Source organism: Monodelphis domestica, chromosome 1, assembly GCF_027887165.1.
Source record: "Monodelphis domestica isolate mMonDom1 chromosome 1, mMonDom1.pri, whole genome shotgun sequence".
NCBI classification, from domain to species: Eukaryota; Metazoa; Chordata; class Mammalia; order Didelphimorphia; family Didelphidae; genus Monodelphis; species Monodelphis domestica.
Window position 1 is genome coordinate 311,439,253 of NC_077227.1, and position 20,591 is coordinate 311,459,843.

At 36.5% G+C, this 20,591-nt stretch overlaps 1 protein-coding gene across 1 annotated transcript in view; it reads left to right on the forward strand.

The window, feature by feature from the left end:
* Window positions 1-20,591, forward strand: part of FSTL4 (follistatin like 4) — an 857,042-nt gene that overhangs the window by 716,582 nt on the left and 119,869 nt on the right. Inside the window, exon 7 of the mRNA XM_007473404.3 lies at window positions 15,512-15,678. Coding sequence (XP_007473466.2) covers window positions 15,512-15,678 — 167 coding nt within the window. The remainder of the gene's footprint in view (window positions 1-15,511; window positions 15,679-20,591) is intronic.

The window sequence follows — 20,591 nt, forward strand, 5'->3', positions numbered from 1 at the left end:
ATGAAGAATTGGCTCTTTTTGCCAAAGTAAACCCCTCTATATGTAAATGTGATCCTAGTCTATCCCATTTTCTCCATCAGATTGTTCTTTCTATCATCCCTATTTTGTTAATTAGATTCAGTATCTACTGGCTATTTCCCTCCTGCCTACAAATATGCCATCGTTCACATACAAAAAAAAACAAAAACAAAAAAACCCTGATTTGATCCATCAATTTCATATCTATTCTTTTTTTCATTAAAATTAGACAATGCATTCACAATCTTCTTTCTTTTTAATTTTTTGCAATCCTCTTTTCATCTTTTAATTGAAATTGCCAGGATAATTCTGAGGGACTTATGAGAAAGGATGCTTTCCACATTCAGAGGAAGAACTGTGGGAGTAGAAACACAGAAAAAAAACCAACTGCTTGATGGGTTGATGGGGATATGATTGGGAATGTAGACTCTAAACAATCACCCTAGTGCAAATATCAATAATATGGAAATGGGTCTTGATCAATGACACATGTAAAACCCAGTGGAATTGTGATTCAGCTATAAGAGGGGCTTTGAGGGAGGGGATGGAAAGAACATGAATCGTGTAAAGTGATTAATTAAATTAAAAAATTCCAAATTAAAAAAATAAATATATTTATAGGTAAAAAATAAAATAATGTCTAAAACTTTAAATATTATATTTTATAAAGTTTATTATCTAACAAAATAGACCATGTGACTATAAGTGTTTCTACCTGCTCAAAAATCCCACTCCTCCAAAGCCCCAAAACGAAGACAAGAGAGCAAGAGATGAAACCCCACAGAATTTATATCCTGTCTATGTCAGTATGTAATGACAAGAAGAGAGTGGGCTGCTGGGAATCATAGTTTTTTTTAGGGTAACAGATTCTAATTACACACATACATTCAATTATTGTCTTTATCCTCAGATCTAGCACTTCCCTTTCCCCTAACCACCAGATTGCAACTCCAATTGCCTAATAGACATCTCAAATTGGATGTTAAACTTAAACTCATTATTCCTTAAACTGAACTCATTATTTTTCATCCTAAACTCTCTCCCCTTACAAGTTTCCTAATTAGTGTCAAAGGCACCACTATCATCTGGGTCATTTGGGTCATTTAACCCACAACTTGGGTGTCATTTTCAACTCTTGTCAACACCTGCTGATTTTACCTTGATAGAACTTCTCCTGTTCCCCTTCTCTCCTGACTTTGCTACATCTTTCTTATATCCCTTATCAGCTCATTCCTGCCCTAATTATTTCTCCAAACTACTTACTCATCTCCCTGCTTCCAGCTTCAAATCACACCAATCCATCTTCCAATCACCCACTAAAGTGATCTTCCTAAAGCTTGACCTCCTACTCAACTAACCCCAGTGAAATACTGTTTGGCATTCAAAACTCTTCATACCTTCTTCTCCTTCCTCCTCCACCTTTCCAGTCTTCTTATTCATTAATCTCATCTCCCCAGTATTTTGATCCAGTGACTCTCATTCCCTTTCTATTCTTCAAACAAAACACTTGCTCTCCTTCTTCTGTATATTTTCTCTGGCTGTTCCCCATGCCTGGAATGTTCTTACCTCCCTCATGTCTCTCTCTCTCTCTCCTATTTTGTTTTTGTTTTTATTTTTATTTTTGTTTTTCACAATCCTACCTTCTAAAGGAAGCCATTCTTAATTCCTTTTAAGTAGAGTAGTGCTATTGAATATCTTATTCTCTCCCATTAGATTGTAAACTCTTTTAGAACAGTGAAAGTTGTTTTTTCCCATTCCTTCATATCCTCATTGTTCAGCACAGGGCCCAGCACATTGTAGATGATTAATAAATGCAAGATGTTCCTTGAGACCCTTTCAATCTCTGGTACTGTGATTTTATCCCTTATTATCTAAGACATTTATTTTATACTTTAATGATATCCTATAGTATCATTTTCTAATTGTTTCACTTTTTTTGCTCATTTATCTAGCCAAATTGAGCTCCCCATGGACAAAAGTTATGTCTTCCTTCTCTTCAATGGTACAGCCTTACTGTACTCAACAGATAATCTGTCAATGCTCATATTTTGAACTGCCTTATATGTCTCTCCTTAGCAACACATTTTCTAATTTTCATGGAGTATTTCAAATTAATTTGGTAAAATTGTTCAGAGGCTAAAGTCACATAAAAAGAGGAAAAGATATGCCTTTGGCTATCCATTCTTAGTCATTCTCTGACTTCCTAGAGGCTCATACAGAAAGCCAAAGATTATATACTATTCCATGGACATTGTTTGAAGCAGAGATGCAGAAGAAAATATCAGTGGCCCTTTTGGTCCTGGGGCCCACTTCACCTGACAGAACCTTATCTAGTTGAGCTGTCTACAACATATGGTATAGGATTAACCTGAGGGTGTCCCCTTGTTCAAAAAAAAATATCCCCATCTCTCCATATCAATACTATACTTTTATTTTGATTAAGATACTTCTCTAAGCTTATCTAGTAAAAGGTATACAGCCTTTTGTAGGCTCAAACCTTTGTGTCTCTTACTCATGAGTCTGAATGGTAAGTTGGTCAGGAAGTCGTGTGGGCCTGAGGCTTTAAATTAGATAAAAGCTAAAAGTGGTCTTAGAAAAGAGATTTTGAAGAGGAAGTAAGAAAATCTAATTTCAGTCACTTACCAATTTGTTCTACTTAAGGGACTGAGTCCAAAAAAATACCATTTAGAAAGTTGGGGTAGATAAGCCTTTTATGAAGCCCCAAATCCTGGGTTTTGTTAGTATTAACTGCCTGTATTCATTATATATGCAGCCCCTCATAGTTAGATCATGAGCAGTCCTTCCTTCCTTTGTGGATTCCCTAGGGATCTAGCAATCTTTAAGGTATTAAATTGCTTCCCAGAGTTAAACATGTCCCTTTTTCTTATTTAGAAGGCATTGCTGCTGACTTAATAGGGGATTTACAGAGAAAAGTTTCTTGAAGTTCCCAGCACGTAGAACTGAGGATTTATAAATTGCATTAATATTAAAGCGAAGCATAAATTTTTATGTGGTCTCAGAAATCACTTTCCTGTGCAGCCTGTGCTGTGTCATTGTTGATCCAGCCCAAAGGCAGGCTCAATGAAGTTTGTGTTGGAAAACACCCCCCGTTGAGAATTCACTTAGAATGCAAGGGCAGGGCTTGCCTCAATATCTTCCCTGCAATGGGAGAAAAATTGTCTGCTTTTCTGAAATACCAAGGGCAATAGGGGACAATTAAAAGGAGATAACCGTCATTGACTTACTCCTGGAATTTAGCAGATAACCAGTTGAGAAACCACATAGTGCAAAGAAAATTGAGCTGAATCTATAGCCATAGGACCTCAGTTTAAAACCCAGTTTTGTCAATTCCTCCCTTTATGAATGTGGTCAGATAAATCAGATAAACTCCCTATGCCTCAGTTTCCTCAATGAGAGAGGTCATCTTAACTCCTAAATTCTCTTCTAATCATTTAATCTATAATCCAATGATTTTTTTTTATTTTCCCATGGTGAAAAGATTTTCCCAAAGATCATGTATATTTGGGGAATTAATTTTTATGTAATCTGTATATTCTACTGAATAGTGTTGGATTTCAAGTCAACTCCTAAGTCTGAATCCTTCCTCAGAAGTTTGCTAACTTTATATCTTTGGGTAAGTTACTTAAACTTCCTAAACCTCATTTTCCTCAATTTCAAAATGGAATAAATAAAACCTGAACTCCCTAATTCATGGGGTTGTTTTAAGGAATATTTGTTTTCATAGTGTTCATGTCTTCTATCATGGTTGAATTTTTCTTTGTGTTGTGCTCTCATGACCTCTCACCCTCTCTCCTTCTATCTATGAGGGATGATGATGCCTTAAGTTTCAGACTGTAAAGTGAATAAAAGGAATGGCAGACAGATGTTTGGAGGCATCATAACACTGAGGTAACAATAATGGTGGCTCCAGCTAAAGATTGAAAGAAGGGGCATCTATCACTAAGAACTTGGAAATAATAGAACTCAAGGTAGAAAGAGAAGGTTAAATGATGAGCAAAGTTTCTCACTGGTTCTGGTCTGCCCTTGCTTAAAACTTTACTCTGGGGGATAGCTAGGTGGCTCAGTGGATTGGTCCTGGGTTCAAATCTGCCCTTAGACACTTCCTAACTGTGTGGCCCTGGGCAAGTCACTTAACTCCCATTGCCTAGCCCTTACCATTCTTCTGTCTTAGAATCAAATACTAAGAAGATAAGGATTTTTAAAAAATAAGAATAAAAAATAAACTTTACTCTGCAAGAATGAAATAGTCATTATAAGAAGCAGCTGGATATAGCTTCTAGGAAAAGGACACTGAATGGCAAAACACTGGCTCTCAGGTGCTAACTTCCATCCTCATAAAATCGCAAGATTATGCCCATTGGTTCAGGCACTGGAGAAATGTTTTGATACTTAATGAAGTTTTCCATTCCTCTTTTGTACTAAATAGAAACCTGGTTTTGCACATTATCCTTTCCCCCCTCAATCATATTCATTGCAGGTAGGCTTCCCTTTACCCAATGTGAAAAAAAGTTGACCAGACTGGCTTTATTTTATATAAGAGTCTTAAAAATTAATTAGACCCTAGATTTAGAGCTGAATGGTTCTTTCCAGTCTGGTTCCCTTTTTATTTTACAGACAAGAAACTTGAAGCCCAGGGAGACAGTCATGGAATAGAGGTAGCAAAAGTTTCAAAGAACATTCAAATCTGTGGGATTTTTTTGTTTTGTTTTGTTTTGTTTTTACCAGAACCAGGGTACTCTTCACTTTACCACATTGACTCCAGTTCTTTCTCTTAATTGTCACTAAAAACAGAACATTTAATTCAATATAGGGTCTAAATTTTGGTAGAGATGAAAAGAGTATCACAACTCATCTAGGTTTTTTATTTAGATTTGAAAGGGATACTACCTCAGAGGCTATCTAGTTCAATTTAACAAAGTAGGAAAATTTGGTACTCAGGGAAGGTGTGACTTGCCCAAGGTTATACATGTTTATTAAAGATTGAACATGAACTCATACCATTTGACATCAGAGACACTGAGCAAGCTGTCGCTGTGCTTCTATTTGGTTCCACTGTCATTAGACTATAACCTCTTCACTAATTCATATTGAGCTTGTGGGAAGAACCCTGACCTGGGATTAAAAACACCATTTTCTAAGTCCTTCTGACAATGTTTCAACGTATGAACTTTACCTCCTTAAAGCTCTTTGCACTCCTCCTGCAAATGGAAACAGGAATCCGTGCTCTGCCTCCCTCAACGTGTTATAAATGTCTGAAGAAGTCATTTACTCTGAAAACATTTACTGACCACCCTCTGTGTATGAGAATCAGTGCTGTGTTAGGGAATGTCTTTATAAAGAATGCACTCCCCACTCCAGGGCGATGAGTTAAAACATGAGTGTCCCAAGGAGACTACAACAAGAAAATGAAGGTGTTTAGAATCTCTGTTGCTTGAGGAATTGAGATAATAACCATTCACTTTGGCCTGTTCTGATGACTGCATAGGAAATATATTTTATTCTCCTCAGATTCTTATAGCTCAGTCACTCCTGGTCCATCAGGGAAAAGCTGTCTTTCTCCCCAGGGCTCATGGTAGTTATCCCCATAGGAATTACTTGGAAGGAGATGATATTCATTGGATAGTTTCCTTGCTAAACATCTAGTTCAAATCCATTCCACAACCATTAATTCCATCCCTGTGTGGACAGAGCTGTGCATTCTGAAAGGGAGAAATGGCTAGCAAATTGTAAAAACTACATAGAGGCAATGAGAGAGCAGGTAGCTCTATTGTACCAGCAGAATGCACCAGTGTGCACACATGTCCTGACACTGTGTTCAGCCAGCATATTCAGGTCTTCAGGAATAATGAGATTCTGGCTGGTGTTATTCCTTAGAACAAGGATCATATGATTGAAATTTTCAATTCTACTGAATAGTCAAGTACAGGGAAAGAGAATAAGAAAGGTGTAACATTCATGGCAAGAAGTCAGTATGATTGCGATGCTATGAAATCCCCAGGACTTTTCCTTAAGTTGTATACATTATTGAACTGCCCCAGGATCCTGATGTATCATACTTTTGAGGATTTGGTCTTTAGTGAGAGGCAGTTACTTAGCTCAATGGAGAAAGAACTGGACTTGGAGTCAGGAAAGCTGCAGTTCAGATCCAATTTCAGATACTTAATACTCATGAGACTGTGGGCAGATTATATGGCCTCAGTTTCCTCCTCTGTAAATTAGGGATAATATTAGTACCCTCCTCCTTGGTTTGTAATAATAAATAATAAAATTAGACAACACTAATAATTTTGAAAACTTTAAAGTGCTATAAAAATGCCACATTATTATTATTCTTCATGATTTTACTTTCCAAGAACACTTAAGGATGTGCTCCCTAAGGGTCGTTGCAGCAGGGGGGTCTTTAATAACTTTTAGTTCCCATTCTTCCAGGATTCAGAATAGAATAAGGAAAATCAATCACACCTTCTAAATTCAGAACAGAATTGAGACCTAGAAGGGATCTTCAAGCTCTTGCTGAAAGCTTCCAAAGAATTTGCCTCTACAGCTTGATATTCCTTCCTCCACCCATCTGACCTCACTCTTCCAGTTTCATCTCTCACACTCCAACCTCTGAAACATTCCCACCAGGATGCTGCTCCTTTGTTGTTGCTTTTGTTATTTACTGTCTTGAATCTCCTCCCACTTCACCTACCATAGTCCTAACCCATCCACACCCAATCACAACCAGCACTGGATTTGGAATCAAAATGCATCAGTTCAAATCACAACTCTCTTCCTTGCTACTTGTTTGACCTTAGTCCAGTCTCTTTTGTCCTTACTTGCTTCTACTTGAGTAGATTATGTTTTTCCCATCTCAAAACCTTTGATCCTATGATCCTAATGCAACATATAATATTGTTTATTACCTAATTTTCCTTAACCCCTTACCATCCTATAAAATATGAAAGCAACAAATAGGTGTACAACAGAAACTATGTCCTATCTAAACTTGTTATATCTTCCTCCTCTGTATGTAACATGTAGTAAATGTTTACTTCATTGAATCCTTTGTGAACATTCACTGTTTATATTAGGGGCAGGGCAATGAAAAATGGTTGAAGTCAATGTATCTTAGTTATTTACCAGTTTTTCATTCCACATTTTGCTAAACCTTGCCCTGGCAACCAGGAAATATGAGTTTTCCCAATTCTTGAATTAAATCATTATTTTCCCTTGAACAAAGATCTCCCCTCTTGTTGGCCTCAGTTTCCTTCTCTTTCTGATGATTAGAATCTCTTCCAGTTTTGATGATCCATGATTGTCATCACTATATAGGTCACTAAAGATTATGATGATGTTATCCACTTTCCATTGCTAAAGGAGGGCATTGCGGATTCCTACAATAAACTTCTCACAGGGCATAGAGATGAAGAATGGAAGAGTAAGATGCTTTTATACACAAAGCTTTCCCTGAGACAAGTTATGTTCCTTTCCATTTTGATGTTATAACTGCATTTGTTGAGTATAAAAAGGACTTTATAGAGGACTTGACTTTTATCAGGATAGTAAATTCTACCCTGCATAGTTTCACTTTCTATTATTTCTCTGGTTGTTATTAAGTCAAAATAAGTTCTAAAAATACATGGCCCGTATTGTGACTTTATTTTAGTCATTAACTTGCCTGACACTGTTGGCATGCTATGAACTGTTCCCAGAAAAAAAAGAAGAGCCATGATGGAATCGTGTAAGTATGCTAGATTTAAAGTCAGAGAATCAAGGTTTGAATCCTGCTTCTTCCATTTACTTCCACTAAGTGATATTAAGCAATTTACTTCTTATTGGGCTACAGTTTCCTTTTCAATAAATCAAACTAGATAAATTCTAAAGTCTCTTTCATCTCTAACTACTATACCTAGAATATGGCTGAAGCCTTGCTAAGTGACTCTTTCATCCCCTTCAGAACCAAAGTGAATGCTCACCAAGGCAATTCATTTTTGCTCTCATTACCCATCCAAATGCCAGATCTCATATACCCTCGACCATTCCTCTTGTAAGAATAGCAATGGTAGTTGCAGATTGTCAAGATATCCTGGTGTCATGTACATACATTTTCTGAACCTCCCTTATGCTTTCTTCTTGCTCTCAAATAGAGCTAAAATACTTAATTTTATAATCCTTCAATAATTGCCTCTCCAGAAATGACATATTTTTAGAGAAGCAGCTGGAATTCTAATCAAATTCTCATCACTGAATTGCAAACTACCACCCAGTATTTTTCTTTCTGTTTTTTTAGTCTTAGAATGTCAAACCATTAAAAGAAGGGTGAGTTTTGGGCCAGAGAGTGACAAACACAATTGGTGCCCAATTCTGTTTTTCTTCTGTTGCTTTTCACTATATTAAAAAAAATTATATATTTACATGAGAGCTACCATGCCCCAGAAAAGCAAGAACTCATATGATCCTTGGGGCTCAGACTTAGTGGATATAAAGCACTCAAAAACTTAGAGAGGAAAAGAGACAACATTCCACCTAGGGACAATAAATTGGCTGAGCATGCAATAAGGGGTTAGCTGAGGGGGTGGGGAGGGTATCACAGACATTATAAACTACCTACCTGAAATTAAAGGTAAATTTTTAAAGGGGGAGGTAAAATTACATAAGTGTAAAAGGGCTAGATTGTAGCATACCTTGAATGTCAAACAGAAAAATGATAAATTATCCAATAGCTATACAAGTGAATAGGTAATGGGGCACTGCTGGATATTTTTTAACAGAAATATGACATAATCAGTATAATACTAGAAAATCTGATGTGATGAGCGCTGATTAGTTTGACTTGGGGAAATGATTTGCCAGAGGTAGAGGATGAGGAACATAAGGTCATACATTCCAAGTTTCAGTTCCAATTTAATAATCCAGAGGTGTTTGGCAGATAATTAATGATACCATCTATCTTGCACATAGTAGCTAAGTCTTGAGTTTCATTGCAAGACAGGAAGTAGTCATAGAAAAGGATCTGATCAAGAAGCAGGAGGGAGTTACTGATGTATCTGATGATGATAGAGATATGAGGTTAGAATTGCAGCACTGCTTCTGGCAGAAGTCTCCCTCCTGAATGGGCTAGCCATATCTGTTTGGGTTCCCTGCTGGCAAATGGACAACTCAGACTGGAAAAAGCACTAATTTCCATGTGCCTATAGTTCCTCAATTTCATTATCCATGTCAAAATCTCAGTTCCAAATTTATTCCATCTTCACCTCAATCACTCATATGTTTAGAATTGTGGCATTGAGTAAAACTCATCATGCATTCCCTAGAAGTCTTGCTTTGAGGACCAATTATTTACTAAGTCCTAAGAGAATTGGTGTCTCATTGCCTCCACTCTACCCTCAAGCAGGAAATTTATTTACACCTTGTTTTATTACTATTTTGTATTATTCATTCCTTTTACTGATTACAGGTCAAGAATAGTTGTGCAGCTAAACATGTTTTGTAATTCATAATAGTTATTGACTTCATTAGTGCTTAGGAAACAGTAGTTGAAGGAAGAGAAAGAGTTTGGAAAGGTATTGGCTTCGGTATTGTTTCTGACCTGATAAATCCAAAATAATTCACAAAACTTCAGATATCAAGTTGGTATTCTTCACTATAGACTCAACCTTTAGAAACCACAGAAACTGGAATAAATTCTTAGCACTTCTTATATCAGGGACCATTCCCTGCTATGAGATTCCCCACCTCCAGATTCTTCCTCTACTGAAATGGATCATGATTGAAGCTAGTATTATCAACTGGTCATTAATCAGTATTGATCCTTTTGAGAGAGGCCTGGTCTAGAAATAAGAGATTTAGAAACAGCCCTCATACATAGGTGGATTAATGGGAAACAAAATAATAACTCAATATTACTTATAAAGAGAGTGTAGAAAGAGAAGAGCAAAGGAAACAATTTAGGGAGGAGAGAATTTAGATGAATCAGTGAAATATGAACATTCAGAGAATAAGGCCAGTTTGGGAGGGCATAAGTCTCTTGGAAGCAGAAGCAGTTTTTCAAGAAGAGGGTGACCAACAGGCTGAAGATAAAATAGGAATAGAATTTTAGAGCCGAAATGAACCAGATAGATAATCTAGTCTTTATTTTCCAGTTGAAGGAACTGGAGCTCTCTCTGGACTCTGAAGCCCAGAGAGATTAGATGAGATGACTTCCCAAGGTCAAAAATGCAAAAGAAGTAGTTAGTGAACTTAATAAGGAGGAAGAGCATTGTTTGCACAGAAAGATGGGGAGAAACCTTCTCTTACAAATCTCTTCCCTGTTTTTCTCTCCTTTCTCTAAATCTATTATCTAAGCCACTACTTTTATCACTTAATAATAATGTATCTTATTAACTTCCTCTTTGATAAGATTAACTTCTTCTCATAAGAGCCTTATCTCCTCAATAGACACCTCTGCCCACAATAATAAATAATTCTTTCTCCGGATTAAATCAAAGTGGCTACACTCAGGTACATGCACTGGGTAAATCAGTAGTATTTAATTGTGGAATTGAATTGATCCAAGTAAATTAATGAAGGTATTCAAGACTTCCCTGATGAATCTAAATTCTCACATTTAAAGGAATGATAAAAATCCTCAAGATGGGAAAATAAAGTTAATGATATTCATTCAACCAAGCATTTACTAAGTAGCTGCTATTAATACCTTTTGGATAAAGCTGAAATCAGATTAGGTTAAAGGAATTAGGAATATCCTTCATCCATTTAGTACAGTATGAAACTTTTTATTGATAATACTAAAATAATTAATAATCTTACAGATCTATGACATTTTACATTTATAAAGGAGTTGGATCCTAGGTTATCTTAGCTGAATGGGTCCTTTGAGTTTATCTAGGCCCACCCTTTGTCCCCACCACCAATAGCTGCTGTTCTCCCAGTAACTTGAGAAGGAAAGAGTAACACCTGAATCTAATATCTTTTAAGCAAGAATAATCCCAGAATCCTACCACCTAGTATACTTTACTTATTCCTCACTGGCACAATTTCCCTTCTGTTTCCTGGTTTAATAAATATCTAATTAATGCTCTGATTCTTTCTTTGCCCTTTCACTCTTCTTCCTAATCCTCTATGTAGTTCACTTCCCTTCCCCTATATTAAAAAGTGTTAGGGATAGAGACCTGACTTGGGCCCTCAATAACCACTTTTAGTTTAAATTGAGGGGATCTCTTAAGTCATTCAAATATTAAAACAGAAGGTTTTCTTAGTTATTCTATAAGGGTATTCAAGTATAGATAGTCCTTCCACATCATAACTTTCACCATTGTGGTTTCACTACATCCTGGTCAGCTTTAGAAATTAAATGGGAATTTGGGGTAAGTTTTGCCCAAGGCACAGATGAGACTTAAAGGCCAGCACAGAAAAAGTTTAGAAACTCAGAAACACATAAAACATATGTATAATTGTATATAATATCATCCTATTTTATTTTTTAATACAACAAACATAGACAGCTGCTTTTTTAAAGTTAAAATGCAAAGTTAATGTTTATGAAAATAACACAAAAGCTAACGGATAACACATAAAGACTAGAAATGTAGATATCTTTAAAAACTTAGTAATTAAGGCATACAAACTATTTTTATTGGTCATAAAAGAAAAAGAAAAAATTCAGACATCTTCTCTAGTATGAAGGGAGACCCAAAAAATTGTCCACAGATTTTCCAGATTGCAGGAGTTACAGACTTCATGATTTGGAAGGTATACTTGTGCTTAGCTTTTTAGATTCTCCCACCTCACCCTTATCTCCTTAGGAAAGGAAGGTGTCTAGTCCTATTACATAAGCCTTTTTATGCTCTTCAGTGACCATGAAGTTACATCAGTATGGCTAGACTATCAGGAAACTATAGCACAATTTGAGCCTTGACCAATCAAGTTGCTAGTTATCTTTTAGGGAAAATCTAGCCTAATCTGTATTAGGATTGTAGGAGGCATCTGCCAAAAAGGGATCTATTACAAATTAGTACCAGCAAAAACTGTGTGGTAAGGAGATAACAACATAAAAACTGTAAAGTTTATGTTACAATGGTTCTTCTGGTTCAGTCCTCTCTAACAGTAGACTACAATGAACCTAGTTTTGATCTTTCTTTGCTTGCCTATTCCTTTCTGAATGACCCACTTCTAACAGATCTCATTTGCATTTAGCCATATTTTATATCTAAAATGGAAATTCAACAAATCAGCCTCATCAAATCTGACTCCCTCTCAATTTGGTTAAACAATCAAATCCAGGGTCATAACTAGAGCAAGGCATTTCTTCCCTATGTTAGCCTGTACCCAGACTCCATTGTCCTGTGCTAGATAACATAACCCTTCTTCCTTGCTTACTCCCATGGGGCTACTCTCAGAATCCCCTTTGTGTTACCCATCTGCCATAGACCCCATTCACTCCCAACCCCAGTGGGGTCATTGGCTGACTTGGCCCCCTTCTTTCCCAAAGCCAATGCCTCCATGCACCTCCATATCAATCTCTGACTCTCAAATGTCAAATGTTTTTGCTTGCAGTGAATGATTTACAAATAAACTCTCCTAAGAGAACTAGGGAGTGCTGATTGGCAATTCAAATCAATGTCAAATTTGAATGCCCTTAAACCTGTTTTCCTCAATCTTTTATATCTGTCACTTGGATGAGGACAATAAGATTTGACATTGTAGAATTCTTCCCCTATTTATTTCTAGTTATTCTTTCTCATCATTAATGTTAGCCCTTTATCCCTGTGGCCAGAAAAGTCCTCTGTGGCTGAGAGACAAGAGATTTAATGCACTGACTACTAGAGTCTCCAGAGGAAATTTCCAATTACCCATTCTCACTGGAGATTAAGGATCTCAATGTGGTTTCATTCCCCACCTTCTTCAATGTAATCTTCCTAGCTGGTCGCTAAGCCTATATTTTCCCATTGTTTGGGGGTATAAGAGCTTGGTTATTGAAGATTATTTAATGGTAAATATTTGGAGACAAGGAGAAGGAAAAGAGAATTCTGTTACCACAAATCTCTTTAGAATTTTAAAAGCTTCCTGGGAATATTGATAGGAATATAATTCTATAAAATATTCATTTAATTAAACCTTAAGTGATTCCAATGTTTACTTTTAGGCTAATATTTACATAGCTAGCAAGAACAGAATTCTGATCATTCTTTAGTATTCATGCCTTTATATTTGGCATCTTTACCTAAACAAAATAAATCTCTTCTTACATGCACACTATCAGAAATGTATTCAAAACTTTAAATGTAAATAATAATTGCAAATAAAGGGAGAAGTACAGTCCTCCCACTTCCTAGGAGGATCCCATTGAGGTCAGAGTCCTTATTTAATGTCTTTCTATCAGGCTGGTTTTACAAGTTCCTAAAGAGAATACTCCCAATATTGTCCTTGAAAAGTTCTCCTTTCACCTCCTGTCTCAAATGATAGTCTTAATTTATTAGCCTGTCATTCATAATCACCCTGGCATGACCTCACCCTAACTCTCTAATCTTTTCTATTCCTATCCTGTGAACTCCTTGTCCTTCAATCAGGCTGTTCTTTTAGAGTCCCTTGAACATATCATCACATGCTTTAGAGCCAGAAGGACTTGTAGCAGTCTAGTCTAGCTTCTGCTTATTACAAATCATGATCATTGTAGCAGAAATCTGAAGTTGAAGTGACCTGAGATGCCATTTATCTGACTGTGCCATTTCACAAAGGAGTAAACTGAAAACCAGAAGCTTTAAACTACTGGCTTCAAATCACATAAGAAATAAAGAGAAAACCTTAGATTTGGACTCAGGTTCCTCTTTACGTAAGTTGTAATTTTCTATCTTCATTCCCATGCTAAAAGCATCACCCATGGGAAGGAGAAGATGCCTTCCTTTCCCTACCTAGACTAGATTTTAAGAGGAAGTAGACTCTTCTTTTAATACCCACCATTTTCACAAAATCTTTCTTGATAGTTCCATATCAGAGAGATCTATCCTCTCTCTAAATTCCAATACAAGTATTATAGGATTTAACATCAACTCTTGGATATTACTGTAACATATGATGTCTTATATTGTTATTTTGTATTTTTTCTTAATCTTATATATGTTAAATATATATACACATATATATGTTTCATTTCATCTGATATATAGAAGCTGTTTAATTAGTACTCACTAAGTGAAAAATGGCTGAATGGCTCATGTTCTGGGAGAATCCCACTAAATAAGTCACCAACTCTTTGGGAAGGCCAAGGAATGTTGAAATATCTTCTCTGGAAATGTGAGAGTCTTATGGATCCACTTTCAACAATATTTCCTTAAGGGATGAAAGATAGGAAATATTTTCAAGGTTAACACAGAGAATATTTTTCCCATTCATCCATTTTATCTACAAAATAATTTAGCTGGCCATCTGATTATGCTGTATTTTGGACTGTGATCCAACAAACTCAGTTTAATTTCCCATTTGTCTCTTAAGTGGGCTCTATGACTAGAATATGGTATTAGGCTCCAGGGGAAAGATTAACTTGCAGTAAGGCAGAGTTCCTTTCTTCATGGAGCTTATATCTCTTATAGAAGTAAGATACAAAGACAAGTAACCATAAAACAACAATATGTAAATATGTTAAAGGAACAAAACCAAAGTGTATTCATGTTTACTCTGTCAGATTTCTCTATCTGTGAGGTTAACAGAATCACAGATAATAGTAGAGTACTCCCATTTGGAAGATAGAGAACTGGGCCCTTTGTGTCTCTATGGCCTATAGATTTCCCAACTCTCCAATGATGATTCATAATCCCCAACCCCTACAGTTAACACGTGCTGATCATCAAGTGCTATTTCTATAAACTTGACATTTTTATATTTACTTGAATACCCAAGAATATTCAAAAAGGGTATATTTCCAATTGATTCCAAAAGGGAAGCAAGTTTTCTCATTGGATTTTATAAAGTAAGAGATTTCATAACACAGAATTTAGGCAGGAGGTTCTTTAAATTTGTTTCCATTGGTTAGAGACCTATCAGCTTCAAAAAGCAAAGGATGGTTCCTTCTTTTGCATCAAGATTAGGCCATAAATTGCATAATGCCAGTATCCAAATCTTCTCTTATTTATTTATGGCCCCCAGTACTTAAACACTGTGTCTGCAAGCAAGAATCATTTAATAAATGTTTTAAAATATCATTTTGATAACTAAGGAGTAAATGATTTAATGAATCAATGAAACAAGCTCATTTAGAACCTGTCCCTGAGGCATGAACAAGAGAATAGATTTGAAGTTCAAATACTTGCCTTTCCCCTCAGGTTAGAAGTAAGAGATGTCAGTTCCACCTGTCCTACATTCTCAGCATCACCACTTAGTTCCATTGTACTCCAGACAAACATAATGGCAATTCAATCCTTGAATTTGAATTCACTATTTATAAAAGACTTGACCCTGACCTTGACCATGACTTTCTTTTCTGTTTCTCCTGCAGAAGTGGTTCATCTGAGTCTTCCTCAGGAACAGAGGATTATTGTTACTACAGTGACAGTCGGGCTCAGTACAGTATTAACCTGTGGCATTCAAGGGGCCCTCAGGCCACCCATCATATGGGAGCGTAATGGAATCACTCTAAATTTCATGGATTTGGAAGATATCAATGTAAGTCTTCAGTTTCTTTAAAAACAAAAACAATTCTGCCTCCCAAATCTTTTCTCAGGGTGCTATACTTCCCAATAAATAAAATTGGATTGAATAGGCATTATATACTGGTCAGACAGAAGCAGACTTCTTGTGTTTAGGGTAAATGACTAGAGGTCATGCATGAATACCAGATTTGAAGAGAGCCTTGAATGGTGACCACATCCAAATATCATGTTAAATTCCAATCAGTTGTCACCTTTCTTAGTGAAAATTCATAAGTGGTGACATGATATAATGAGTAGAAAGTTGGCCTTTATAAGGATTAAAAAGTAATTGTTTGACTGAAATTATGTGGTCACCAGTATTTATTATATCTTGAGAAGAAATTTATTTACAAATATTTACAAAATAGAGAGGATACAATAAGGTAGTAAAATGTGAAGGGGATAGAGAAGTTATCTATCCTATCTTAATTCAGACAGAGATTAATTAACTCTCAACCAGGAAGACCAGTAGTAACCACTCGACCTCTTCCAAGATGGAAGCTAGTCTCTCCAGAAACTAGAAAAGGAGTCAGCCTTTCACTCACCCCATGAAGTAGTCCAGGAGTCAGAGTCCAAGTTGAAGTTGAGCTCTAAGACCATGATCCAGCTAAACTCCCTTCAAGACTCTCTCCAGTCAAGAGACTATCTCCACAAGACTGATTCAAGCCAAAGGATTCATGACTTTTATGGTGCTAGCATTGCCCATTGAGGTAGTATTTGTGGGAACCAGTTCTCACCTTCTGAAGGGGTGAACTCTTATCAAAGGCCTTTGAAGGTGTTAACTCTGATCATAAGATTCACAAATTTGGAATCCATACCTCTCATCCTCTGAAGGTGTAAACTCTTATCAAAGGATTCACAAGTTTCTGGAATTGTTACCCATTAAAGTAAGTGACTTACAAACTCCTCTATCTAGTTCAAGCTTTTGTTAGAATCCAAAAGTGGACAAAGGAGAGTTAATCCTGTCATCACAATCTAGTGAGGTACTAAGTAGGGGTACTTAGATTATTGTTTAACCAAGTGTTAACTCAAAATAGAAAAAGAGAGCAAAGAATTCCCTTTCACACCTTGGAACTCCTCCAAGATATATTGAAGGCCCCATCTTTTATAATTAATGCTTCTATGAAATTGATCAAGTCATCTAACCTCAGTGCTATAGATAATTCTGTAAGAATAGAATTTGCAGGGGAGGTACCAACATGCTCTGATGGAGAAAGTCCTTCCCTGAGAGCTCCATCTACCAATGAAATCATAGGTTCCATCTTAGAAACTCATTGTTTGAAGTCCTTTCCAATCATCCCAAAATTGAATAAGAGATGTTGGCTCATACAGAAAATACATTAGAAGTCAACTAGTCTAACATTGTCCCTTAACAGATTAAGAAACTGAGACCAAGCGAGAGGATAGTGGTATAGTAAAACTGGAATATAGGATTACAAAAAAAAAATCCAAATTCATTACTTTTTTAAAAAGAATATGAATGAATTAAATGAAGACCAAGAGCCAAGGTGGAGTGGCTAAAGAACTAGACTTTGATTTAGATAGTACTTAGTTCAAGTTCTTCCTCTAATTGGTTATGTGACCCTGAGTAAATCACTTAACCTCATAATGCTCTTTTGTTGTTGATTTTTTGTTGTTGTTCATTCATTTCAGTCCTTTATGACTTTATGACCTGATTTGGGTTTTGTTTTGTTTTGTTTTGTTTTGTTTTGTTTTGTTTTGTTTTGTTTTGAGAAGATACTGGTGTAATTTATCATTTCCATCTCTTGATAATGTTATAAATGAGGAAACTGAGGGAGAATTAAGTGACTTGCCCAGAGTCACACAGCTAGTAAGTGTCTGAGGCAAGATTTGAAGTCAGGAAGAGGAGTCCTCCTGACTGCAGGCCCAGCATTCTTTTCACTGTACTATCTACCTACCTCTTAATAATCTAGGCAACTCTAAGACTAAAAGTTGCAGGAGAGCTACCTCTCTGTTTTGACAGAATTTTTCCTTACCAGGAGTTCCCACTAATACACAAATATGCATGAAATCTAACAGTTTGACCTATTGTCAATGTTAGAGATAACTTTGCATAAGTTCTAGATCAATCAGGAGGTATTACTGGTTTTAAATGCTAATGCTGATGTTTCTGAGGTCATATAGAACTACAATTACTGTCACCATTATCACTACAATAAGAACAACAGGGGAAAAAAACTCCAGTTTCTATAAAGCTTTTAATTTTGCACAATTTTCCTCAATTTACCTCTTTAAGGTAGATTATGGAAGTGTTTCTTTGCCTATTTTTCTGATCAAGAAACTGAGGCTTAATGAGACCAATTGACTTATTCAGGGTCAAACATGAGTAGACTTTGGTTAGATTTATAAACCAGGGCTGGTTAAGATTAGGATTGGAAGTCTGAAGTGGAGGTGGAAAAGTGCCTCCTCTGTATATGCCCACATTGGGGAGGTTTTTTTTTTCCTCTTCCTTGGCATACCTCAGAACCAGGAATAAATTTCTCAATAGGATGCCTATAGTTTGGATAGTCTATGATACCTGTCCTGACTGTGGTAGTAATTTTCTGAGCAAGAGGTACAGGGGATTTATTCAATAATTATAATTAATTTTCATTTCTTAGAAGCATCATTTTTCTGAAATGTAACCAGAACTACATATCCTTAATATGAAGGTTTCTCTAAAGATGTTGCTCAGTGTTGCACATAATGTCATTTGACATTTCATATAACACTTTTGTAGTATAAAACTCAAACTGTGCACCCCCAGGGTTTCCTGAGGTGAGAGCTAAATGTCCCCCTTAATTGAGAGGGAAGAATAAATTCTAAGCAAAGTAGAGAAGCAAATCCAGGAACTAGAACAACAGAGAAGAAGAACCACTTCAACTCGTCATAGAACTTTAAGTAACATAAGTAAGAAGGAACAGAATTCCAGAATGATCACAATCCACGCACATTCCTTGTGTCCACATGCTTCATCCTGTATAAGCAGATTACAGGGTATCCATGCTGATGGAAATTCATTACAAAGTGCATGTAAATTCAATTTCATTCAACAAACACATATTAAAAGCCTGCTTCATGCAAGGCAACCAACCAGTTCATGATTCAGTCAATATTTGTTAAGCACTGATTAAAGTTCATTGGCTAGGATTGGCTTGTATTAGATGGTCAGCTGTTATCAGGAAATCAAAATAATAATGTATGTTGCAAGCACTCAGTTCACATAACAATGTTGGGGAAATTTCAGGGACATACACAAGTCAATGAAGGTGATGACACAAGCAGTGAGGCTTGTGAGGCTATTTAGAGAACTGAATTTGAATTCAAGAAGATCTATATTCAAGTACCAGCTCTATCATATAATGGTGACCATGGGCAAATCAGTGCCCTCGACTACTCTGAGACTTTAACTTTTTTTGGGGGGGGGGACTTTATTTAATTAGTTAATTTAGAATATTTTTCCATGGTTACAAGATTCATGTTCTTTCCCTCCCTCCCCCCCAACCCCCACCTGTAGCTGATGCAAAATTCTACTGGGTTTTACATGTGTCATTGATCAAGACCTATTTCCATATTATTTATATTTGCACTAGGGTGATCATTTAGAGTCTATATCCCCAATCATATCCCCATCAGCCCATGTGATCAAGCAGTTGTTTTTCTTCTGTGTTTCTACTCCCACAGTTCTTTCTCTGGATGTGGATAGCATCCTTTCTCATAAGTCCCTCAGAATTGTCCTGGATCATTACATTGCTGCTAGTAGAAAAGTCCATTACATTCAATTGTATCACAGCATATCAGTCTCTGTGTATAAGGTTCTCTTCTTCTGTGTATCTGGTTCTGCTTCTTTCACTCTACATCAATTCCTGAAGGTCGTTCCAGTTCACATGGAATTCTTCCAGTTGAGACTTTAACTTTCAAAGAACCTTCCTACCTACACTGGTCACAAGTATTTCCTCCTAGAACTCCCTATATCAACTAAAATACTGACTCAGTCTATCTACATGGTCCACATAATAAGTGCTATAAAAGTTCTGAAAAGTGTGCTAAGCTCATCCTGGAGAACTTCCTTGGGAAAATAGAACCTCATTTTGGCCTTGATTGAGTTGAAATTTAGATGGGTCAGGAAGAGGAGAGGCATTCAGAGGAGTGATGAATAAGAACACAGAGTCTTATTTTAAGGTTGATAATGACAGGGAATTGATTGAAACAGACATTTTGTCTTAATAGAATCAGGCAGTGAAATAAAGCCTGATCAGATTATGGAAGGTCCTTAATGCCATGCTAAAGATTTTGTACTTTCATCTAGTAAGCCAATTGACTCTGAGTAGAGTTATGACTTTGTCCATGTTGGGCTGTAGAAGATGCCTCTACTTTAAGAAAGAACAGATCGGGCAACCTTGTTCCTATCTAAGGAATAATCCATTGCCATTGACAAAAAGGATTCAGAGTTCCAAGGACTTTGTAGCTCTTATGGTAGGAATTAGGTAGGAAATAAGGGGAAGAAAAACATGGAGTAACCCTGATTGAAACAAACTCAGTAGAGCCCAGAACTATAGACGTAGAGCTTGGATTGACCTTAAAAGTAATCTAGACCAGCCTTCTCAATTTGTTGTGAAGTAACTGAGATTCAGAGATGTTAAAGGATTTTCCCAAATTCACATATACAGTAAGGAGCAGAGCCTTGACTTAGTCCCATGTCCTCTTATCCAAATTCCAGTACTTCTTCCTCCTCTGCCACAGAGACTTGTCACTGCCTCTGCTTTACTGCCATGTTCTGTGTCAGCTTCATAGAAACACATTCATCTAAGAAAATACAAAATTGGACATGAAAGAAGATCCTCTACCTTATCATTTGAAGCTGAAAACTGGGTGGGAGAAGGTGGA